Source organism: Gasterosteus aculeatus, chromosome 8, assembly GCF_964276395.1.
Source record: "Gasterosteus aculeatus chromosome 8, fGasAcu3.hap1.1, whole genome shotgun sequence".
Lineage (NCBI taxonomy): Eukaryota > Metazoa > Chordata > Actinopteri > Perciformes > Gasterosteidae > Gasterosteus > Gasterosteus aculeatus.
The window spans coordinates 6,451,614-6,477,199 of record NC_135695.1 but is presented as its reverse complement, the minus strand read 5'-3'; the positions used below and the strand labels follow the sequence as shown (position 1 = coordinate 6,477,199).

The 25,586-nt window shown below is 46.6% G+C and overlaps 1 protein-coding gene across 1 annotated transcript in view; it reads left to right on the top strand.

The window, feature by feature from the left end:
* The window catches only part of gmds (GDP-mannose 4,6-dehydratase), a 118,644-nt gene that overhangs the window by 86,710 nt on the left and 6,348 nt on the right, over positions 1 to 25,586 (top strand). The window contains exons 8-9 of the mRNA XM_040184300.2: positions 3,080 to 3,198; positions 3,792 to 3,888. Of these exons, the coding sequence (XP_040040234.1) occupies positions 3,080 to 3,198; positions 3,792 to 3,888 (216 nt within the window). The remainder of the gene's footprint in view (positions 1 to 3,079; positions 3,199 to 3,791; positions 3,889 to 25,586) is intronic.

The window sequence follows — 25,586 nt, the reverse complement described above, 5'->3', positions numbered from 1 at the left end:
ATTTCATTCATAAAATATTATAAATCTAACTTATATTTCAAAATATTCCAACTCAACGTCATAGACATTTTATACTACTGGGTGTTTCTTCAGTCTCGAGCGTTTGAACTTTGGTCACCAGGAGTCCCCTCGTGTGCGTCACAATGTAGTCCAGGTAGAGGGGTCGCGGGCGGTTCCGGGGGTCAGCGTTGGCCTCGGTGCTGCACCGGAGTGCGGCGTGTGTGATGGGGGTCATCCTGTGGCCATGTGAACAGGAAGGTGCTGGTTCAGTGTGAAGGGCTGAACCTCTGAGCTGTTTATCAGATAGCTAGTGAAGCAGAGCGATCCAGAGAAAGGCGCAGGGGAGCGACGAGGGAGGGGGGGGGAATAAGAGAAAGGGGGCCGAAAGGTAAAAAAAAAAAAAAGGAAGAAGCTGGCTGATGTAAAAGATGAATAAAATGTGGGAATACCCGCAGTGGAGCCAGCACTCTCCCCTTAGCTGTTATGAGAAGAGGAATGCACCACATCTCCCATGATTTCACTGGGCTTTATTCCCACCGCACACTTCATATTATTTATCACATTTCCTGGTTAGAAATCGGGGGCCGTATCACTCAGCTCCAGCCGTAAACATTTTCTCTGGCCGGGAGAGAAGCCGAGCCGCGTTCCCAGCGCCCATCATCACAGCCTTCCAGTTTACTGCCCGGCCACACATGCATCAGATGCTTCGTTACAAGTTCAAATAATCACAGCGTCATCGCGATCAAAACAGTTTAACAGCGTACATGTCCAGCGTTTGATATCCCAGCGTTTCCTCTGATAATTAATCCTGCTCGTTTTGAGAAGGAAAAGATCCGGTTATTTTAAAATGCCAAGATGTGGATCCGACTCTGATTAAATTCTCAGGATAAACATCCATGACCTGTATTGTTTATTATTACTTGAATAGTATATTGTAATCTGTCAGGCTGGAAGTAATGACTATTTGTTTTATTGATGAATTCTTTTTAGATTAAGTGATTGGTCTATAAAGTTACCAAAGATACTTCATTTGCAATAAGGATTTTGGTTGATTTGTTTGTTTTCAACAAATTATTTTGAAATGAATTAACGTTGTCCGTACATCAATCGGCTAAGTATTGTTTTGGGACTAGTGCTAACGTACTTTCTTATATGAGCTGAAATTCTACTTTGTTTTATCATTCATGGGAAAAAATAACCTTTCAATCGATTTTTTCTTTTTTTTTTTTTTTGCTTTTCCGTCTCCATATAGTTACCTGTGCAGTTTCAGACCTCATGTTCTGCCGTGTAGTCGTTTTTCTATGCGTGCATCCAGGTTCTGTGTAGCTCGTGCACATGATAGGACAAGTGTGGGAACAATTGGGAGCACGGATCATGATGGTGCTCCAGACGTGGAAAAGTGGAAAACATGCCTCGATTCATTTGTTCTGCTGTCAGTCCTTGACGAGGTGCTATTATTGGCCCGTGCAGCAGTGTGAGAATCTGGTGTGTCCATCAGGGGCCACAGGGTGAGGGGTCGGGCTCAGGGGAGCCATCAGTGCTGAGCGGTCAGTTGACCCTGAACGATCCTGAGATAGGATGGCCTCGCCTCCCCGAGGAGGAGCATTCCTTGCTGCTAGTGTTTTTTTTTTTTTTTTTATAGCGCACCACCCCCGAACCTCGTTGCCATGGTCACAGGTCCAAATTTTGCTTATCCACAATACATTTGAATGTGTAAAAAGGTTGCGGTTAATTGTAAACTTTGCATTTAAAGTGTGTAGTGGGATAGGGTTAGTAGGGTTAGTGGCCAGAAAATACAATGTCATGGTCCCAAGAAGATCATTTATCTGTTGCTCCTGTGAGGTCAAAACATCCCCAATGACCAACACCAGGGTTCATCCCAATATTTTGGGGACACCTGATCTTCCTCTTCCTTATGGCACAACTTGTTATATCTGCATTTAATGCTCCGTTGAATGCAGTGAATACTTTCATGCTCTCAAGAGGATGAACCCTTCGTAGAATCCCTCCCGTGCATTTTATTTGTTGGGTGTGAGTGACATTGAAGCTTGTGTGGGATTCTACTTAAAAGTTTGTGTTTTAGTCTTTTTTTTCTGTTTCTGTAAACGACACACCTATGAGTACTGCTGCAGAGGGAACCAATGATGTGCTAAATGGGCTCAGAGAGACAGTCTGTCCAGCTGCATCACATAAAACATCCTGATGTGGCCGGATGGAACCGATTTACACACACACACATTCACACTATTCGATGCAAAACCAACTACAGCCCATAAACAGCGCTGACGCAATCCTCTGAGAGCGATACCGGCAAAGTGTTTAAGTAACCTCGGTAAAGGCGGAGAGAAAACAGTCTCCACACCTTTCCAAAGACAGCCGCTGTGTGGCTGCTAGCACCTGACGCAGTTATCAGTTTTATGATCCTGTGTTATGTGCATGTGAGCCGATATGCGCATTTGTCTTTGTCCCATCAGTCTCCTCGATTCAGACTCGACGTGCCAGAGGTCAGCAGCTCTGACCGGCTGGCTCTGGTTCACTGTAAATATTACGGATCCAGGAAGAGTCCTGGCTGACTGTTTAATACAGAGCTGGGTCCATTAAGCGATTCCGACTATCAGCTTTCACCGCGGTAAACAGGCTCATCTACTATATACTGCCCGCCTGCATCGGGGAGTCAGAGACTCAAGCCGGGATGTGATGCTGCTGTTCTTTTATTCTGGGAGTTTCTACCTAACTCCTTCTCTTAAACGTTTGTTATTTAAAGCGGTCGGATCGAGTCTGTCGCGCGTGTGCGTGCATAGGTGCGCGCTGTGTGTGTGCGCTCTCTGTGTGTGCCGGCGACACGTTGGGCCTGCGGGAGCCCTCTGTGCTCCTTTCCCACGGTATTTGTCCCATGAGGCCCTGCGGTGACGTCAGGACAGAGGTACGGGCGAGTGCCCCACGCTCGGGAGGTCGCAGGTTCACTTCCTGTCTGTCGGGACCAGGCTAGCCGGCGTCCAACGCGGAGCTCTGAACTGTCTTTATGATCGCCCAGTGGTTTAACCTCCGTGTCCCTGTCCTGTCTCTCCGTCTCTTTCAGGCCATGTGGCTGATGCTGCAGCAGGAGGTGCCGGAGGATTTCGTCATAGCGACCGGGGACGTGCACAGTGTGCGGGACTTTGTGGAGAAGGCCTTCAGACATGTGGGGAAGACCATTGTGTGAGTGGATGCACACGCACGCAGTGCTATTCCAGACATTTATGTTTTTGGCTTCCAACACGTTTGCAGTCTGATTGGAATTGCCGCCACATTATTGTGAAGGTCACAGCGTGAACTCGGAGGGACTCGATCCAGAGTGTGAGACTTCTGTCACGGATAACTTATGATCACTAATTATTTCTTAACTGTTTCAAACTTTAAAAACAATCCAAAGGCGAGGCAGCAAAACACAAAGAGCCAAATTCCTCTTAATAAAAACATAAAAAGGAAATAAATGTCTTACTGTAGATCTAACGGCATCTGTGCATCCAGTGATCTAACAGGTTGCACGTGTGAAAGAGGCCATAATTTTACAGGCTTCAATCTCCCGCCCAGTGCCACGTCTCGGTCCCCGCCTCTGTCTCACCTCTTATTCACCTCCTTCTTGTGTCCTGGAAGACACTGACATGTTGGAGACAAAGACAGTGGGCATGTTTTGTCTGCACGACACGTTAAAGAAACAAACTGCACGAGACATGATCACGGGGACGGAGAAAAGGACAGCTGAACCTGCCAGCAGCTGTGGGAAAATGCTCAAAGGTGTGTCTTTCCAGGTGGGAGGGAAAGGATGAGCAGGAGATTGGCCGTTGCCAGGAGACGGGAGTGATCCATGTGAAGGTGGACCCTAAATACTTCCGTCCTACCGAAGTGGTGAGTCTGATTTCTCTTGTTGCTCTTTTAACGTTTGTTTCATGGGTCATCTTTATTGTTATGGTTGTTGATATTCACTTTAGTTAACACACTTGCCTACAGACCCCCATGACTAACATTTTCTTTTTTTAATTCTCATGAACTCAGGCCAAAGCTAACTCGCCAGTTAACTATTGATATCCTGAGAAACATTCTGGTGGTTATCCATGTCTTAGCTCTGTTATATTTTATTATTTCCCATATCTGCTGTTTTTTGGAGCGCTTGTTTCTTTTTTTTTCAGCTTTTTGCTTGTTGTTCGGTTTATCATGTCAACAAACTGCTGCCGAATTAAGTCTTTTGCAATAATAGTTCTATTTAATTCATTAGAAAACACATATTTCCCTTTTCCACATATGTTCTCTCTGCATGTATCTGTCATTGTGTCTAAGACCATACACTCATCAGCTGTAACGGCTGGAGTGGGCAGCCTCGGGCTGCTTGTTGTATGCTGCTTATCCACTTTAAGAGTAATGTAGGCTGCATCCTGATTGTTGGAGCTCATATTCAGAAAAGCAACCTTGACCATTCCTTCACTAAAGTGAGGGCGAGTGTTTCTGCAGTACGATAGAAGAAGGTAATGTCTGTCTAATGCCTTTTTTTATTACTTAGTGCTCTAGTGTTTAACAGTCAGTCAGTCAATCCCCCCCCAAAAATCTGAGCCAGCGCGTTTTCCGTCCGTCCGTCCGTCCGCCCCGAGGCCTGAAGTGTCTCTGATATTTGGGAGGTCTCTCTCTCATCGCCGAGGGCCCCGGGGTATTGTGGCTGCTCCCCCGGGGAGGGTGTAGGGTTACCCAGGGGTGTCGTGGTCGAGATTAGCCGTCAGGTTCTCAGTTTAAAGCCAGCAGCTCCCCTCTGCTGAGCTTTGGCCTTGCGAGATTAGAGCTGAGATCCCATTGAGTGATGGCGGAGGATTAGCGAGGAGTCCCTGCTGACTGACTGCTGAGGCGATGGAAGCACCGGTCTCACACCTGGGCCTGTGGCCTTTGTGCACGGCGGCTCATTCATTCAAGGTCTTAACCGAGACTCTTTGAGACACACGGTCCAATGGAGAAACCGCTTTGTGTCTTTCACAAGAGCTTGTTGTGATTCAAGAACAGATGGGCTAAACTCTCCATAGTGCTGATGCCGGCCGGACCTAATGGCGCATCCCAGTAGGCAAAACAGCTGAAACTACTTCCAACAACCACTTGCAGGCTTAAGCAGCTGATTATATGTTTGAAGGTTGCTGAGAAGTTGTAAGGTTTCGACTTCAGGCCATAACAACCCCAAATGGCTTCTGTTGAGATCTGAGATGTATCTGAAAGATGCCAAATGTCCTACTTTAATTTAATGTTTTATAGATCAAACTGCTTCATTTCTATGGTTTTTCTCCACTTCATGGTAAAAGTCTTGGTAGACGGGTGCATAAGACACATTTAATTGTTCCAAAGAAATGAATAATTATTTCACATTACCTGCAGCACAAGGCTGCAATCTTCATCGGACTTCATCCGACGTTACAGATTCCCATTTAACAATCTGGAACAAGCTAATGTTTTTCCGTCCTAGTTCGCACTTTGCTGACCGGGTTCCGGTGAATTAGGCAGAACGCGCTGCAGCTCCTCCTTCACTGCCTGCAACATGTGTTGCTCGGAGGGAACAGGATAACGAGAGCGAAACGGGTCAATTACAGCAGGCGATTTCTCTGCTCTGTCTCACTGTCTACTTATTTCTGTGGTAGAGGTTAGAGAGACTAAAGAGTGTTTAACCTCTGACCCCTTCAGACAGGAAGTGAGTGACACCGGGCTCACAGCTCAGCATTTTGTCTCTCCTGAAGTGGAAATACCTGTCATCAAGTGTGTGCGTGTGTGACCTTCTGTTTTTGTGTTCAGTCTTGTGCGTCTGTGTGTGGCCTTTGTGTGTGTTTGTGTGCGTGTACGTTAGAAGAGAGAGTCCTCAGGCTGCGTGCTAATATATATGTAATTCATCATTATCCCTGTCAGTGTGTGTGTTTGACACAAGCTCATTTATCTCCCGAGCCCCGAGGACAGGGGCGAGGAACCCGGGGGGGGCAAAAGAGGGGTTAAATATGCAGGTGTGTTTCACATGTGGTGCAAGTGTGTGTGTTTTTCTGTGTGAATTTGGGAAACACAGCCATGAGAATGCGGATGAGGTGACGGCAAATTTGCCTACGTGGTTTTAGAAGCTATTTACTAGATGAGAATCGTGCTCATTAAACAGGGGAAAAAAACGTCCCGATTGAAAGCGAAAGATTTTCAAAGCCGTCCAGGTTGTTGCGACTAAACCTGCATCTAACTGCTCCAACTGGCATGGCTGCTGTTTGTTCCCATTGAAATGCCTTTGCACAGCTGTCAATCACACTTGTCAGCCTGTGGGGGTTTTGCCAGCACTGACTTTTGGCTCAGGTGAGCGGCCTCGGCCTGCATTTTGCAGAGGCGTGTTATGCTTTTGTCGTTGTGATCATTCTTGGTTGCTAGGCGACCAGGCAGGGCTCCGGCCGTGGACATCACATGGTTTCCATCGGCTGGTTCTCACAGTTGCGTTTAGACCGCGTTGAGAGATTTTTAAGGCTGGAACTACAGCAATGCTGACCTTGATAATCGGTGCGTGAATAAGTACGACAGATGAATGAGGATCAGCGCTGCTTCAGGGTGTGTACGTGCGTTGGTGGTTGTGCCGTAATATGTCACTGAACAACAATTAAACTGAAAGAAAAGTGCTGTTAAATGGGCGCCGCTGTCATTTTGTATTGCACCGTAAAGGAAACAAAAAAAAAGGAGGATCAAAACTGGCAATAGAGGCAAACATGTTCTTCATTTAGTCCTTAAAAGTCAAACAACGAAAATGCAGTCAAAACTACAACTCCCAGCATTCCTGGTGCAGTTGGAAATGTTACCGTCTATATACACTGTCAGAGACCGCGGGGGTCCTTAGAAATGTGTGTTACAGCCTATTATGAGACCTGTGATGCCGAGAGGTTGACCTTTGAACTCCGTCAGCGCTGTGCGCTTGAAATGGATGCCTTCATGAGCTAACAATCCTAGTGCAGGTATTGCGTAAATCATTTCTGGTGGCATTTCTATGACATCATTCTCGCTATTTTATTGCCCGGACTTGTCAAAGCTCCACCAAAGCCATAGAAGATAATTCCCAGTGACTTGGAAACTTTTTGTAATTTGTAAAACCATTTTGTGTAAATGCAATATTCCATTATTATCAAAAATATCTCCATATGGTAGGTTGCGATTTGTGAGCTTGATGATTTCCAAGAATTAGTCGTAAATGCTTCTTGTAAGTACAATAAACACGACCCCAAGGGAAAGTATTTTACCGATAGTCCGACACAAAATCTAGAAATACAATTAATAAGAAATAAGGTTTCTCTTAAATGTCATTCCTGTTTCACTTCAATGCTCCCTATAACACAACGTATCCAATGCAGAAGTTTTATTTGGCCAAAGATTTAAGAAACCAAATGTAGAGTGCAGACTCAGCTGATCGGAAAGTTTTCTAACGACTTGTGTCACATGACTGATCGTTACTGCCGAGGCTTTGTTCAACTTCAAGATGAAATATTCATTGCAGATCCTAATTACTCCCAGTCAGCTCTGGAAGCACTGATTGTTAATGTAGACGTAGTTTTTGGACTGCGGCGATTATGTTCCCAGACAGCTTAGTCTGTGCATGTATTTGCATTGGTGTGTGTCTATGTGCAGGTAGACACTCGCGCGTGCGTGTCTGTGCTAATGCATCCGTGCTGCCGTTCTCCCAAGTTCATCTGTCGCTGCGGGGCATTGGCTGCTGCGAGATGAGCGACAGCGCCGTGGTTTGTGGGCGACCCTCTCACGCAGCGGAGGAGCGGGAGAAGTGGCGATGAAAGGTGGTCTCTCCATCTCTCTTTGTCGCTCTCCATCCTATCAGTGTTTCACAGAACTCATCCACGGCCATTTTCTCAGCCCACGTCCTCGCCCCTTCGCACTTAGTGTCTGTGTCTGTCGCAGTGATGCAACGACCACTGGTCGGCAACACTGGAATGCCCTTCCAGGCGAGATTATCCTCCTGTCAGGAAACGCAGACAGACAGCTGCCCCCTTTATCACCTGCCACCCACTCCGTCTGTGGAGACCAGGTTAGGTTGGAGGTTAGATTGAAGCCAAGTCACGGTACTGCAGGTGTGGAACTAATAGTCACAGGAATGTATATTTACAGGTTTATTTTTGTCCAATTGTTATCTTTTTACACAAGCAGGGAGAACTGCAGTTGAATGAGTGAACGCAGTTTCAAAAAGTTCCCAGTGCCCAAAATGGAATCTTCCAATTACTTCCAAGATAAATTGGTTGTCAAATATACCTCACCACAAAATTACCCACTGAAATTGCTGCGGTCCACAGTTGCACAAGTTGGCGGCATTTGATTGACACAGAGGAATTGATGTCAGACGTTCCCATGTGTCAAAAAAGGGCGAGATCTAGATTTGCAACAGTCACGAAGCGGCGTTCACAGCGGGCTACCTGTGGACTGTTGATCATTCTTTTGTTTGCTGCAAGTTTGTTCCTGTGTAACAAACAAGTGTTAGAAGTGGGTGCGCTACATACCGCCGAGCGCTGCCGCGCCGGCCTGTGTGAGCTGGCGTGTGCAGCGTGTGTGCTGCATGCACGTGAGCCCCACGGTAAACACTTTGTGGTTTGAGGCTGACTTTTATTTCTCTGTTTGGGCGCTGAGTGGAAAGACAGTGATCAAATGAATCTCTTATCTTTTTCCTGTCATCCTGTGCCACATCCTGTTGCAGCCTCGAACCAGGTCGTCGCTGCTTAGTGGTGCCATCGTTCTTTTTATTGACAGTCAAAGTTCTCTGCTGCATTTGAGCTTTCCTCTAAAGACAAGCTGCTTAGAAAGAATGCATAAATGAAAGCGTTCTCACAGCGCGGCAGAAACTGGCACCAAATGCTGATTGTGGGTTGTAAGAATTTTGTCAGTTGACAGGCCTATTTTTTCTTCTTCTATTGAGGCTGCAGGTAAGCATACAAAGCCTTCAAATCGGCCCCTAACAATAGCCCGATTGACACACCACACCTAGGCATCTGTCAACCGCCTGTCTGAGCGCCTTTGCATGTGTGTGTTTACTTCCTTCTCGCTTCGGACGGCTGTCACTCCAGCAGTGAGACGTACGCAACCAATTCCCCGCGGGCCGCATATTCGCATCCGTCATCATTCCTGTCGTCATCGGACGAGGAGCTCAGACAATAGTTCCTGTGATCCAGGAGACGACACCCTCATCAACGTGACCAATCCGGTTGCTTAATTATGTTTTGTACCGAGCTTTATTAAGCTTAAAGGACAATTCCACCCTTGGATACCAGAGTTAGATATCATCGCTGGGTGATGCTGAATGCATTCCTTGCGGCTTTGTGATTAAGTGTTGCAACCTGCCTTACTTGGGTCAATGACGTCGTGAGTCTGGCGCAGCGGGCTTTGGCAGGAGCCGAGCAAAGCTGGACACAGGAACCAAAACCTTGTTTGAAAGCGGTGGCTAGCTTGAGACCACGACGGGATGCTTTCCAGTGGATTTCTCACTATCGTGTGTTTCCATGTAAACGCTGCGGAGAAAAGGCTCCATTTATCTTTCTTCTGAAACGTACTACTCATATGTTTACATAGTCCACAAGACTGAATGCTAGCGGCTCTTTACTTTTTCATTGTATGCGGAGGACCAAGAAAAACTAAATGTGTACTACTGGTATGCCAAAGTTTGTTTAAGCAAAACCCTTTTCAATACGGACCATTGTTACAAACGCATGTTTTACAGCCAGATGTTGTTGCTCTCACTTTGCAAGTTTGTAGAAAAGCACACGTTTCCAAATGATGTTATTGTGCAGCCATAAAAACATGGTGGCTAAAATAATTCATTCAGTGTAAGCATCATATAGTTTAAATGAGGTGTTACAACGAGCAGAGACATGATATGTATGATGTTGAACAAAGTGGAAAAGAGCTTTATTTTCAAGACGGCTTGAAGAAAACATTTAAATGGGAAAAGTGAGTTCAAGAGTTCAATGGGTAGTATTCTGCCACCCGCATCACCTATTGTCCCTGAATATACATGGACTTAAATTCTTGAAAAACAAATAGTAGTTTCATCAATCCGTTTTTTTTTTTTAAATGAGGGGGAGAAATAGCAATTTTGCAGAATCGCAAAAAGTATAATTGTGTCTGAAATAGAATGTAATAAAAGACCCCTCAGCTGTAGTATGCAATCTGTCGCTCAACGGTGTTGGGACATAAAAGCAGCGGCGGGACAGCACGCATCCCAGTGTTTCCCCCACCATTATATCAGGGAGTGGAGGGGGGGCTCTCCTATAGAACAGGTCTGTACTTTGTTCTTTTGAACAAACTTAATATCCTTTATTTATCCTAATTTGTAGAGCACTATTAAAAAACAAGGGCTCCTGTGTTAAAGCATTAGAAACCTACAGCATTTCAAGAAGTGGAGCGAATGAAAACTAGAGCAGCCTAGACCAAATGTTTCAGCCGAGGTGGAACCGAGCAGGGACCTCAAGGAGAACTTCTGCTCAAGGTGAACCGCAGAAGTTTGTACAAAGGTGTCACACGTCTACGTGGCAGAGCAAACGTTTTTGTAAGAGCGGCACTCAGGAGTGAGGCGAGAATCCGACCCTATTGCATCCGCAGTCATTCAAATGGTGATGACGCCTCCAGCTTTTGGACACTTTTCCGCACTTCCATGCCAAAATAGTGTTCGGAAGAGGGGGCCGGACCACGCGACAAGCACTTTGTTGAAGCGGAGTGACACCTGTGTAGTCCGGAGGGTGTCCTATAGCAGCAGACGCTGGGTGCCGTGTCCTTAGGCCTCGTTGAAGAAACAAAGCTGGTGTTGGGTTTCATTCGACTCCGTGCTGGCGCTCCAGACCTCATAAATCTCCCCCCCCCGGAATCCTCGTAGTGCCGTCTCCACAGCCAGGATAAGTTTTACGGTGTCTTTTGATTCGGGGAGGACCAAGCGAGCTCTGTCATAGTCGATGTCCAGTCTTTCAGCAGATGTTGGTGCAACACCATTTACTGCTTTCGCCTCCTCAACTTGCTCGTCGTAGATTGCACCAACGCCGGTGGCCAACTCGTCGACAAAACGGTAAGACTGCAGCAACCACGCTGTCAGCGGAGGAACGTCTTTATCCTGGCAATGAGAAAAACAGGTATGCCCGCCCCCCCCACCCTGACATAACGGCTCCTGGCAGGCAGTAACTCATACACTTTGGTGCCGGTGCCCCAGAGAAGATTTGAACAATTGGCCTGCTTTGTTGCGTCATGCCTGCTTTTTAATGAAGCCTGAAATATCCTGACTTCTTCCCAGGTTCCCAGTACTACCTTGGACTGCTCTTCAGACAGCCAGTTGAGATGTCTTTTAAAAGCCCAAGATGCTCTTCAACCTATCAGCTGTTTTTATATTCTACTTCTTCCAGGCACATTTTACAATGTGGGTCTTATTTTCATTTTTGTGGCCATTATTCCTTTGGGTTAATATAGCATTTTAACCACCGGCTTTCTTATAGATATACAGTCCCATGGCAACAGTGCAAGTATCTACAATAAGGAACACTCAAAGTCTCCCCTTCAAGTTAATGTCTACAGAACAACACAGGCCATAAACATCAGCATGGTTATGGTCTCAAACATACATGCCTGCCAATCCTACCGTAATAAAGAGAGGAGTTAGGGAAAGTCTATAAAGGAGTTTAGTGTCCTGCTGCACCTTTTTCACTCTGGTCTCCGCAAACACTTGTCAGAAGGTCAACTCAATTTTTATGCGTTAGTGGCGAACGCACACAATTGTATAATGTCACAGCTTTGTTTCAGTCTATAGTGTATTTGTGAACAATCGACACGTTTGGCTTTACTGTAAATATCTCAGAGCTGAATCCCCCCAAGACAACATGTAGTAATCCAAAGATTAATCATTATCAATGGGACAATTTGTAGATTTTCAAAATGAAGGGAATGCCGGCCTTCATTTTTTCCCCTTCAAACTTGAATTTTAGTTATACGCTACGCAAGCTATTTTTGACTCACATTTTTAACAACAGTATTATCATAACCAGAAGAACCAAAGGGAAAAAATGACGCTCCTCTCGTTTTGCTTATATTACAAAGTTGCCATAAAAAGCATCAGACTGAGTCCGTGACCCACCGAGTTCTCGTGACTTGCAAAACAGTTGATGAGATGGATCTGATTTCAGGCTGTAGACCAAGGTAATCGCCTCTTATCATGCAACGTTATATGCATTTGGACAGTGCGTGCCGGTCTGGTCGGGGCCGTATGGGATAGGGGAGGAATGAGCAGCTATTATTATCCTACTTTACGTCTCTGGCACTGCAGTGGTGTCAATCAGAGGCCGGCGGAGGAAGCCAGGGGCCAGTTAGGACTGCTGGCTCTCCGAGGTGCTTCGCGTCGGGGCCAAGGCAGCGAGACCTCTAACTGAACCGCAGCCATTTGGATGGAAGCGCTGAGGCAGCAAAGTCAGCCCATTCCGCTGGGTGGAGTTCCTATACAGCACTATAGGTCTTAAAACAAGAAGAGGTGGCGGTCGGCGCGTCTACCCCGCGCACAACGATGTCGCCGCGCTAGACGTTGTTCCAGCGCTCAGATTCGCACGTCATTGTCCAATTTTGTTGGTTTATTCCACTCTCGCCTCTCCGCCGCAGTAGTTAGCGCCGGCATCTGCGATCAATCGGTGCGATTCATGTGTCAGGAATTAGTCTGTGTTTTTAAAAAGGAGCTCGTTTAGCCGTGTCCTATGGGGGGTTGGCGAACGCGCTGAGCTCCAGGATTCCACGGATTCCTCTTGGTAGAAGCCGGTGATAAGGGGAAATGTGAGGTAAGGAGAGGCCCCCGGCGTTCTGACAGTTTGCAGCGTTGATGGATTGAGGTGAATGTCTGAACACCAGACCGACATAAAGGAGCAAATGGCTTTTATGAGCGGTAAGATTTATCCCTTGAACAAGCTTCGTGGAGCTCCATTGGCTGAATTTATGGCACTTGACACACAAAAAGGCCGTCAGTGCAGCGTTTGGACGTTTGGCAGAGGTACGCGGTACTTTCACACGGAGGGAGCATGAAATATTAGAATTATTTTGAAAAGGTTTCTGTATAATGGGGAGGAATTGGATGTCCTTTTCCAAGACGGTTCCCAGTGAAGCCGTTTTCTTTTTGTTTTTTCCCCTCACCTTGACTTCTGCTGTCTGGAAAGACTGCTGACAGCCGGGCGCTCTGCTGCTCTGGACGGAAAACCATAAAACCATAAAAGACAAGGCTGTAGGAGGTGGTCGCACATGTTCTGCCGTAGACACAATTGCTGTGTCCATAACAGCATTTGGACCGTTTTCCGGAATGTCTGAATATGACTTTTAATGACTCACAACCCCAAAAACCTTTCAGTGAAGAAATAGTGGATTAAATCTACATATATCATCACCCATCTAGTCCAGGTGAGCGTTGTTTTTTAGGCTAGGACCTTCAATCCAGTTTTTTCCCTTTGCCCTTTAAAATTGAATATATTTTCATAGTATTGAGTCCTCTCACTTTGCAAGGCGCGTGCCACACAGCTGTTCCTTTGATGATGTGTCACTTGTCCTGCTCGATGGTTCAGTGGCTCATATGACTGTGAAGTGGAACCTACTACTCAGCCTGGACGTCAGTGAACGTGCACTGCTGTTGTCCGCAGATGTTTTATTGGCTGTTTTCATTTGAACTTGACCTATTACAGATTTGTGGTTAACCGCAAAGACGTTAGTTTCAAACACGCCTCAGATGTGTGTGCGTCCGTCATCAGAGCCACGTGCATTTAAAATGACTGCATTCACTGGAGTGTTTAGCCGTGGCAACGACCGCTCTCTACTGTTTGGCAGTATGTCCGTCATGTCTGTACTCGCGTATCCATCATCACATCTGATGAGCGCCACTTCCTCTGCCATCGTCCACGCGACTATCCGTCGCTCCTAATGGAGCCGCGCTCCCTTTGTTCAGTTCCACTTAATGACGCTTTATTAACATGACTCTTGTGTGCAGATTGTCTCTTGTCAGAGCCAACGACACTAAGCTCTTGCTCCCCTGTCGGTTTGAAAGCCTAATTAGAAGGATTAAGCAGCCACAACATGATCAAAAAGCAGATTGGTATTGAAGGACTGGTGCTCATATTAAGTCTGGGTGCGGTTTTCTGTAGCATAGAAGCCATGATTTAAAGCACTGCTCTGCTGTCAGCCGTGTGTATATCACGCTAAGTGGCTGGTTTGACTCTTTCTCCGAATGGGCCACACGGTGACGGTTGCCAAGTTGCTGGTGACAAGAGTGTTTTTTTTATTTTTTTTACCACTGCTGATTCCCACTTCCACGTTGATGTCCTCACAGGACATGTCCTCGCTGCTGTGGGTTTTTGTTTTTCACTGTGCCATTTTTCACTGTTTCACACTGTTCTCTGACCCTTACTCTAAATACTTTAATATCCATAAGACAACAACTAGGAAGAAGAAGGTTTGAATCTGAGCTGTAGATTCAGAACACTTTGCACTTGCAAACGAAACACAGTCAGAATGTCAAAATAAAGCCAGGCAGTCACACATCATTTGGTGAAAACGTTATGATAAATGAGGGTTCTGGCTACTTGAGTAGACTTGGTCACTGGTCAAGTAGACGTTTCGTCACTACACAACAATGATTTGAACAAACATCCACAAAAGGGAATACAACATGCAGCCAACACAGTGCAGAGACCAAATTGAGCAGAATTATAGAAAAACATAGTGTGCAGACCAAAGAATTACAAATTGGGGTGTAGTCCAACTTTTTTGAAATACAGAAATGCAAGTAACAACCTTGCACCAATGGCTCTAAAGGATCTTAAAAGTCCAGCTTTTTAAAAGCCTCCAGGAACACATTAAGTCACTGCACTAGAGAAAGGGCTAATTGTGCATAATATGAGCAAGGCTTTAACTTGCAGAACCCTGGGTGCCCAAAATATATCCTTCTGCATTGCATTATTATTGTAAAATGGTTGGTTTCCTTTGCAGGAGGTCATCGCGGGCTCAGCGTTGCCTCCCAGTAACTCAATCCTCTGCAGCAGGGAAATGCAGACTTTAACCGGGGTGTAACAGAGACACGCCAACACAATGACACAAAGAGGCCGGCAGTGTTTTAACCGTGTTCCTAACCATGTCTATGTCTTTGTGTGAGTGTGCCCTGAGATCAGAGAACTGTCCGTCAAGGGACACTAAAAAGGTTGTGTGGACGACGGAGAAGGAGGAAGAGGGGGGGGTTGAAGAGAAGACGGAGGGTTTCCGACGGATACCACTCCCTCGCCACGCGTGAACTGATGTGAATTTAGGTGACGGGAGGCTTTAACCCCTGAGAAAGGATCCGTAATGCGAAAAAAGGGACAGAGAGGCCTGAAAAATGGGATTGACCTTTAACCCTCAGTCTGTAATGTGATCCTGGTATCTCTATTGTGGAAAGAGACGGGTGTGGAGGAGGTCACCAGGGGAAAGGGAAGGTAGCAGCCACGACGTGCTGCTGATTAGAACTTCCCGTGGTCAGCCAAAGAGCTGCAGCCTGGAAACGCGCACACACACACACACACACACACACACAGAGGTGCCTTTCAGACAAACGGTACCGTGGAATGCGTTTTAAAAAGCGTGCAGTCAATATCACAGCATTTTTCCTGTTAGACAGTGCTGGACTGCAAATGAAAACACGCCAAATATGGTGTAATCTGGAAGGATGCGCAAAATCAGGCCAGCAGAAACTAGCCCACCGTAAAGTACAACAGTTCAAATATATGAATTACTTTTGCTGCGAGGTCATGACCAGGAGGAGCCTCGCCAGAGGTTTGTGATCGAGAAGAGCTGGGAAGGGAACCTGGGCTGCGTCAGCTGAGCTTGTATCACATGGCATTAAACCTGAAAATATTCTGACCGTAAATGAGACTGAACTTTACACAAGACAATTCTACAATCAAATAATAATAATAATAGTGCAGCAAGCTCATATTTAGTAATAGTCAGATCAGTAAGAGACAATAAATTACTGAAGTTACTGGTACTGGCCGTCCCTTAAACCAGTGGGAAGGGGGGCGGGACCTAAAAATACGCTGTGTTTGAACCACGCCCCCCGAACAGCTCAGGTTACAAGCAGACTCACAGGGTGGAAGCGAGGGGGAGAGAGAGAGCGAGACGTGCAGCATCAGAAAGACAGCGAAGAAGATATGACGTAGGAACGGAAAGGTTTGTGACTAGTAGCAAGTGCAAACCAGATGGCAACGCAAACACCTCAACAGCTCAGGACGAGAGACCCAGGCGTGTTGTGTGTCTGATGCTTCAGCTGAAAGTATGAAGCCCACTAAATTAAAAAAGGTTCCTGGAAACCCCCCGACCCGATCATGTGAACAAACCCCTCGAGTTTTCCAAGGTGGGAAAACACATGTTGTTTGCACTTTGGTTTGAAACATTCTTATGGAAAGTTTTTGCACAGTTCCCAACTTCAATGTCATTACTTAACTTACTTTGATTTCCATTACATTACTTTACATCAGAAGATTTACTTAAATACGTTGATTTTGTCAGTGTTACAATGTCCCTATATCCACTGCCATAAACGTTTCATTTACAAATAAGTAGTTTGTTTTCCCATTTGCCATTTTATTGTTTTAACCCATTACGATCTCAAGAAGAAAACTAAACATCACTACCCTATAAGAATTTGAATATGCCAGGGGAGGAGGACATGACTCATCTTTTAAGATACACAGGTCTGCTCTCTCCTCCTTCCCCTCTGCAAACCGGACCTTGACGAATAAAACCACAGACACGCCCAGCAGCGTTAGTTCATTTATGTAAATTATTTTACAAAAGTGCCTCGCAAATCTTCCTATGCCACTTCACGCCATTCTTAAATACTGGAAACACATAACTCTTATCAACTCTTACTGGTTCGAGGTGACAGGTTGGCCTCTCGGGCAGATTCTACTGAGATTTACTGGTTAATTGAGCCCTAATTGATGCAATAAAAAATAAACCCGGCTTGTGTGACACCACAGGTTAAGCACGCAAACTATCACAGCTGAGAGTGTCAGACTGGGTCTGACGGTGCTGAAGTGAACGAAGAGCGCGGGGCCTCTTAACCCGAGCCGTTTGTGCACAAGCTTTACTCTGCTTTCAGGAGAAGGGAGATTGTGTGTGCGCGTCTGGCAGTTTGGTATTTCCTGAAGGAGTTTCCTCCTACCGTCAGAGCGGAACCACCCTGGGGCCCTCCGCAGTCCAACACACTGACTGACCCGCTGCTGCTGCCAGGGAGAAACCGAGAGACGCGTTCGATATGAAGGTGCACGAATATAAAGGAGCATTGACAAAGATGGCGGCACACAGTGCAGAACGTCCTCGCTAACGCTGGACCGCCTCCGGTTCTACTTCAGGCTGCACGGGCGGCTCCCCGAGGGCCTCGGAGTCGCCGGGTTCCTGGGTTTGGGTCATTTGCACCGTGGCGTCGGCGGTGTGATGGATAGGCGTATCTCCGAGCACCGAGGATTGTGGGCCAGGATTCCTGCGCTATCAGCCGGCGTGGCTCGGCGCCGCGCCTGACGAGAGAGACCTGCCAGGCGGGGTGGAAAGAGGAGAGAGGGAGAGCGAGCCTCGCTGACAGGGCGAGGGAGAAAAGGGAGAGACGCGTCAGCCTGTCTCTTTGCCCCCTGGTCCCAGCTGGGCTTGATTACCCAGAGTTCTCCACTGAGCGACTTCGGGGAGCATGGCCGTTGGGCTGTCGGATGGGGGAGAAAGGGGGAGGGTCTGGGCAGGGAGTCAGACCTCAACCCCCCTGGCTGAACTGAAGTGAACCTACACCACTCTGACAGTTTTATAAATGATGCTGTTTTCTGTTTTGAATGTCGGTTGGTAATGCGACAATTACGAGACATAGAATAAAAATAAATCATTCCAAATGTACTTTATCTGCTAAAGGTTATATCTGGTTCTGTGTGCAGTATTCAGTGATTATATTCCCCTTTAAACCCTTCTGCTTCCTACTCCAATAAGATTGTTAAAATACCATGCTCCCTTGTTTGGGCAACATGGATTATATCCTTTCCCAGGAAATAACGAATGAAATTGTGCAAGTTCATTACACAGTAAACTGCAATGCATAATATTTCTTAATTCAATATAGAAAGTGGGAGATGTCCACGACGTTGAAGTTGCAATGTCAAAGTAAATACTTGAAAAATCAGGTTGTTTCAACATTCTTCCTAGTCAATGCTGCCAGGAAGAGTCCTGATCATTGGCGTGCATCGGGGGGAGGGAGTGGAAGCTGTGCAAAGACAGTTTCTGTATGTTCTCCCACAGCAGATCATCATTTCACCCGACCCTGCACTAATGAGAACAACTGTCTCATATGCAAAACAATGCCAATAAATCCAGCAGAGTTCTGCATTGAGTTCATCCTTCTGGCTGCACTGCGTGTTTTCACTGAGGCATCAGCTCAGTCAGGTTATTACGGCCGATACGACTTATACGGTCAGAATCCCATCGAGGACAAACTCCCTACAGAAATCTTTCATTGAAGGCAGTGTGGGCAGAAGGTGTTGAACCATAACGCTTACAGCTGTATGCTGATTGAGGACGGGATGCTAGTGAATAAAAGGCTCCCTGTGAATACAGCTGATAGGTGGAATAAGGCCACTGTGACGTATGCTAACATCTCTGAGTTGAATTCATCAATATTTAAATCACTTCTGGAAGATCCTTTCATTGTTATTACAACTTAAGATACTCACAAAATCAATGAAAGGACATCGTTGTGGGATGACGGCGACCCTGCGGTGTCTCAATTGTGATCGGCAACAGAAGGAGAGACGGCGTGCGCGGCGCTGCGAACCCAGAGTTTGAGAATGACCGGAAAGGCAGGAAGGAAGGAGAGGAAAGGAGGAAAGTGAGCGAGGGATGGAGGTGTAGCACCGGCTCAGAGCGAGTCGCTGAGATTTGAATGTGTGTGTGTGTGTGTGTGTGTGTGTGTGTGTCCCATAGAGCGGTGTGTTTATAAATCACAGGCAGGCAGTGTGTGTCTTGCAGGGCCGGTGTTTCCTGCAGTGTAATCTGAGTCTCTGGTGGAATGTGTGAACCACATCCGACTCCACTCCACTCGAGCCCCCGACTCACTCAATATCCCACTGTAAACAAGCCGGCTCTGCCAGCGTTTGTGGAGCCGAACAGGTAGATCCAGTGTGCCTCCTCGAAAAAAGCACAATACAGGAAATGCTTCAAAATAAAAGCCCATCGCGTCGAGTGGTCAGCAAAAGTCCTGTGACCTGCACCTTTCGTTCGCTGCGTTTTCTGCAGTGAACTTCCAGCTCGATGACTTTCTCTCTCTCTCTCTCTGTGTGTGTGTGTGTGTGTGTGTGTGTGTGTGTGTGTGTGTGTGTGTGTGTGTGTGTGTGTGTGTGTGTGTGTGTGAGAGAGAGAGGTGGGGTTAATTGTAGTGTGACCTCTCTAATGTCTTTCTCTGGCTTCTTATCTTGATTGGGCGATTAATTCTGGGTCTGCTCCCTTCAGTCGCCCCAGTATTCACACACCCATATGACACACGCACGCACAAACGCACACACCCCTCCTGAACTCAGGAGCCCCCACATTCCTGTTACCCTAAGGCTGCGCCGTCGTATTACTTTTCCTTTCTCTCGCTCTCTCTCTCGCTCGCTCGCTCTCTGGCTCTTGCTCAATTTTTTTCTATTTCTCACTCAATCATTCTCGGAGCGCGCACGTCCAACACACTATGCTCCCCCCCCCCCCCCCCCCCCCCCCCACACACACACACACACCTTCCTCAGGAAGGAAACATTCAGATATTTTACTAGCACAAAACTAGCATCACCAGAATGTTAAAAAACGCTCCAAGTGAAAGTCCTGCATTAACAATGTGAGTAAAAAAGGATCACATGGTGCAATAAATACAAGCGGCACATTAGACAGGTCGTAAAGAAGGGTAGTTAGTGTAAACCACCGGCGTTGGCGGTTAAACAGAAAGCGCTCCCACAATGTCTCCATAAACACCTTCTAGAACAATAAAACTGTAAATTTGTGCCACAGTGGCAATTATGGTGGTTCATCCAGTCTGTAATTTACGGTTCCAGCAGTTTAGCGTAACTTACCATTTAACCAACTGTGTTGTCTCACCTGAAGGTCGGCCCGTCGTTTCATCCCCAATCGTTCCGTACCTCACACGGCTTGTCCTCCTCTTCCGCACGACCTTTTTTTAGTTATATTTTGTTGTTGTTATAATAAAGTGCTCGTTTGAATGTTTTTAGACCATCACACGTTCTCATCTGCAAAGTAACATGGTAGTTACAGTTGCAGTGGAGGCTGATGCACAGTATTTACCTGTGAAAACAAGCAGAACTTGGCATTAAATGGAAACACTAAAGTGGAGCTTGCGAGTGTCCGGCTGCATTCCGCCGCTGCTCCCTCACCTCCTCTACGAGGCTGACGGAGCGACCACTTCCTCTACGCCACAGACGGCTCACTGTTTTCCCCCCCCGGCTTTATCACTCTATCACCAGCCAACAGACACAGAAAGAGAGAGTCAGTGTGGGGGGGCGAGAGAGAGCGAGCAGCACACTCGCGCTCTCCCTGTTTGGGCACGATGAGAACGGCAGATTATTGGGGCTGATAAGATGAGGAATGCTGCTCGCAGAGGAAACGCCGTTCTGGAGGAGATGTGGCCCGTACAGGACAGTTCCCTCCTCCTGCTCCTGCTCCTCCTCCTCCCCATATTTCATCCAACACCAACGACTGGCTTTTCCTCTCCTCCTGCCCCTCCACGCCGGTGGGGCAGGAGGAAGAAGGGGTGACCCGATGGGCCGCTCTGCTCCTGCTGCTCGTACCGTATTTCTACTCAACGTCACTGCGGAAAAAGGTTGAATTGTTGGACAACTGTGGATTGGATGAAAGTGAGATGTTTGCAGATATATATTTGTTCCCCTAATGCGGTTAGAATTGTTTATAACCTTTAATCTGTTGAAATTTTTTTTAAACGCTTTCAAATTCCCCCCTGATCAGCTTGTGTTTTCTCATTTTGGGGTATTCTTAAAGGCTCAAGTTGTTGCTAAAAGCTTTTCTGAGATGGTTTTTTTTTCTTCAAAAAAAAAAATGCAGCCATTTGGTTTGGATAATTTAACTATCAACAATATTTGAGGTGAACATGCCAGCTCAGAACTGTTTAAAAAAAAAAAAAAAAGCCAAATATGGATTCTGTTTCGCATTAATAAAAAAACAGATGCAAGAAAAGTTAGAAGGAAGGAAGGTTATTCTTAGTAGATACAAAATATTACCTTTAGGGGAAAAAACAAGACTGTTCTCTGAACTTAAACAGGTTTGATGCACACTGTGTGAACGTAGAGAACGAGGGACGGCGTGGAGCGCCGGAGGTCACATGGTACATCAGCGTGTTCAGAGAGCGGCTCGTTGCTCTTACTTTGACATCGCGAAATGATTTACAATATCAAAGGGAGCAAATCCGTACCAAGTCTGTAGAATATAATGTGCCAATGAATATCACAATATTTAATTTAATATGGTAAATTGTAAATAGAAATAATCACAGGTTTCTGAATCTGTAGATCAAATTAAAATGTGCGTATCCAGATTTGTACATTTTAGAGAACACTAACCTATTTCTGCAGTTTATTGTGGTTTGTGTGGTTCGGCGATCCTGTTGATTTTAATAACATTTTAGCTGTCAGCCACAGCTTTACAGTCGGCCCCCGCGACCTCAGCAGGCAAACAGGATGTCAAACGGCTCCCGTGTGCTGCAGTGATCTAAAGCAGCGTCTCCCAGACCGAGCGTCTGTCGTCTCACGGCGGTTCAAAGGCACGAGGCGCACTAAAAGCGTGACACCTCGTAAAACAGATTGTGCTGTGTCTTTGAAAAGCGGCATTCTGAAATGACGTTGTGCAAGAGGAGAAGCAAAAATCCAGCTGAATGTGCGTTACTCCCACACGCAGACCGAGAGGCTCGTCGCTCTATCCGGGATAACAATGGACCACATACACAGAAACCACGAAGGGCAATCTGGTGAAAAAGTGCCAGTTACACACGACTCTTCTAGTTCTATTGAGCCACTTCAGCATCGTTTCTGGGGAGAAAGATGCTGTTTTTTTAATTCACCGGAGTGAACGACAATCACCGCCGACCGAAACGTGGCGGCTGGGTGTCAAAGCCCAGACGGGCCGCGCGGTGCTTTGGACAGATCACACGCCAGTAAAGATAAGCTGGATGACTTCTACCTCTCACTCCCCCCTTCTCTCTCACTCTCTCTCTCTCACACACACACACACACACACACGGAGCGCTGCTTCACCCAAACAAACGCACAAACCGACTAAACACAAGTTTCACTTATCACTGCGAATGACTTAACAGAACAGTTTCATTATGACCTCCTGTGGAAATGAACAGTCACCTGAGCTCCCCTACTGTCCCCCCCCCCCCCCCCCCCTCCTCCCCTCCCTCCCCCTCAATCTCTCACTCTGAAACTTTCTGCTGACTGCAGGAATTATGATCTGCTTCCCGTCCACAGGAATAATAGAATACAGGAGGGGCGGGGGGGGGCGCGGCAACAGCTTAGTGGAACAGTAGTGAGGAGTCCAGCTCCGCTGTGGTTACACTGCGTGTGTGTGTGTGTGTATTGTGTGTGTAATAGCATTTATTTCCAGATGTGCAAATGTGCGATATTTTCCTCTTCATTTCCATAAACTTCACACATTAAAAGACTTTTTGCGGACGCACACACACACACAGAATCTCCCATTTCAACCTTGATTAGCGGTCGTAAATCGACGCCGTCCTCCCGTTATCTCGACAGTAAACGCCTCACGTAAGCCACCACGCGACTGGCTGCGGATCCCTCTCGCTGCCAGAGCCTGCCGGGCACTTAACGCTATCGCCAGCTAGATCCAGCCGCTCGAGTGTGTTTGGAGTGTGTGTGTGGAGTGTGTCCTCAGACGCGTAAATATTTATCACACGGCTCCCCCAGGAATTTTAATGAGCACTGATGCGGAGCAATCAACACGCGGCCCAGAGGACGCGTGGGGATGTTTTAGCTTCTCGCAAGTTGCACTTTCTCTTCTGAGCAGATTCACACTTTCCTGCTTTTCTGCTAATTGTTTCCTGCTGTTTTGTGTGTGTGTGCGCGTGCGTGCGTGCGCGTTGGTGTATCCTAAAATCGAGACTCTTTAGAGGCTGCTGTGCCTCGTGAGCATGCCTGCGTGTGCAGTGTACGTACTCGTCAGGGTGACAGGGCCACCCTTTAGAGGTCACTCAACACATTGTGTGCAGGCCAAGCTGCATGGGGAGTCAGGGAAGGAAACCTGAGCTATAACTCACACAGCTCTCCCTCTCTCTCGACCGCGCTCTCCCTCTCACACACACACACACACACACACACACACACTGGACCTGACCTTTGACCTCTGGCTGGGAGTGGCTAATTACTTTGCTTGATTCCTAAAGACGCAGCATCTCACAATTCATCTACATGTATTTCAGCGGTGCTTTATTAACTTCTGTGATTTGTGTTGCCAAAGTATGTTGACGCACACAGACACGGCCAGTTAACCTTTCCGACCCCAATCAACCAATTCTTAGAAATTCCTGTGAGATGCCAGGATTTCTTGAAACGACAAATATATCAGGCTAAATGTAGAGCGACGGCGCAGCCAGTTTAAATATTTCACTCACTGTAAACATTGTAAGGTCGATAAAGTGCTCGTTATTGTCCCACCCCAAAGGTGTTAAATATTAAAAACATAGAGCTCTTAATACCATAATACATACATAAATATTGTCAGTGCTCTTAAAAAAGAGACTCAGTAAAATGCCTGAACACAATAAACATCACTGTTAATCTGTAAATTTGCCTTTTAAGCAGGACAGTTCACACCCAGCTTGACATGTCAAAGCATTTTTGCACACGGTTTGCAGTCTCTGTATTTATAATAACTCTGGATTTTGCAGACAAAGACCCCACCAATGGTATGCACACACCACAAAAGTCTCTTCTTTCCTCTTCAGCTGAAAATGGGGGCCTTTTGTTTCAAATAAGTTGAGGCGATGCTGGCGGAGGTGCACAGAAATTGACCAGTGACAGATTTGTGACTCTCAGTCTGAACAACTAGAAACGATGTGGCTCTTCCTTTTTTTTCCCCTGCTTTCTGCTGGGAGTGTGTCCCGACCTGCACGCACTCATACCAGCTCACACACCTGGCCGCAGGGTGATCGCTGCCGCCTCCATGTAACTACATACAGGCAGCAGTTTGCCTTCTGAAGGGGAAAACGCATTTTTCATGTTCCTCCCTTCATGTCCCCGTTGCTTGTCCTAATAGCGTCGGTGTCGTCCTGGATATAAAAAGCCCAGCAAAGGGGTTGAGTTCTTCCATCAAAAAGCCAACGAGGTCGAGGTCAGAACCTCTGGGTCTGGTCGGAACATCTGTGTCTACTGGGGACATGGAAACCTTGGCCTCCAGGCTCTCACAGCGTTCTCTGCCGCTCTATCTGATTTTCTTTGAAGTCTGTATTCGCAGCCTCATGTCCACCACTGTACAAATACCAGAGTTGCTACTGGCCAAAACCACATTATAGTCTCCCAGCATGCACCCCTCAGAGGGAGAGCGGGGAGAGATGTTTTCCCAACAACCTTTGATGTGTCCCCCCCGTAAGTTGTGATTCCAGTAGGAAGAAAGTAATATTACGAACATTTTTTTTTCCACCTTTCCCGACATTCATAGTACTATAGGTGTGTATGCTCGTGTGTGTCCACACGCAGCTACATGTTTGTGTGCGTGCCCTTATGTGTTCGGAGGTCAGCCCTGGTGCTGCTGTGTGATTTATTGAAAGGCCTTGCAGTGATACCAGAATTCCTTTGCGTTAAATGCCTTCCCTGAGTGCTCTTTACAGCCCGTGTGCTTTATGAACCATGATCACACTCCATTCGTCGCTCACTTTTGCCTTTCTGAAGCTTCTTTATGGCGTCTCGTCTTTATTAGAGTTGGGCGTGTCGCGAAAAGGGGGTGACGGCAGGCATGGGGAATGATGGGCCATGCAGTTGGCGAGCATATACTGACTATATACAGCTGCATTTGAACTGCAGAGATTTCTTCATCGTGGTCAGGACAAACACAGTAGAGTACCGAGGTCGAGCCTCCAGCCGCAGTCCAGACTTGACTACAAGCGGCCAGTACTTCATACTAAATGGAAAGGTGAGCCATGGAAGCATCGCTTCAGGGGGGCCGTGTTGGTCCAGGCCTTCATCCAAAACAAATCTCGCCAAGTCACAATTAGATATTAGTCCTCCCCAATAAGACATTTACCAACACAGCACTACTAAGCTTGGTGGCCACGAGATCCTTTTCAGATTAGCTCAAAACAAAGAGATATACTTTGTATTTGAAAAATAATGGTTGGGTGTTTTCTTATTTCATGTGAGGACACAATTGTTGATTTATTTTTGCTCAAGGAGTTCACATTGTACTTTACAGTAAAGTAGATATGATTTATTGTGAAATATGGACGTAAAAACGCCTGGAACATGTTGCAACTCCTCAATACCACCAAC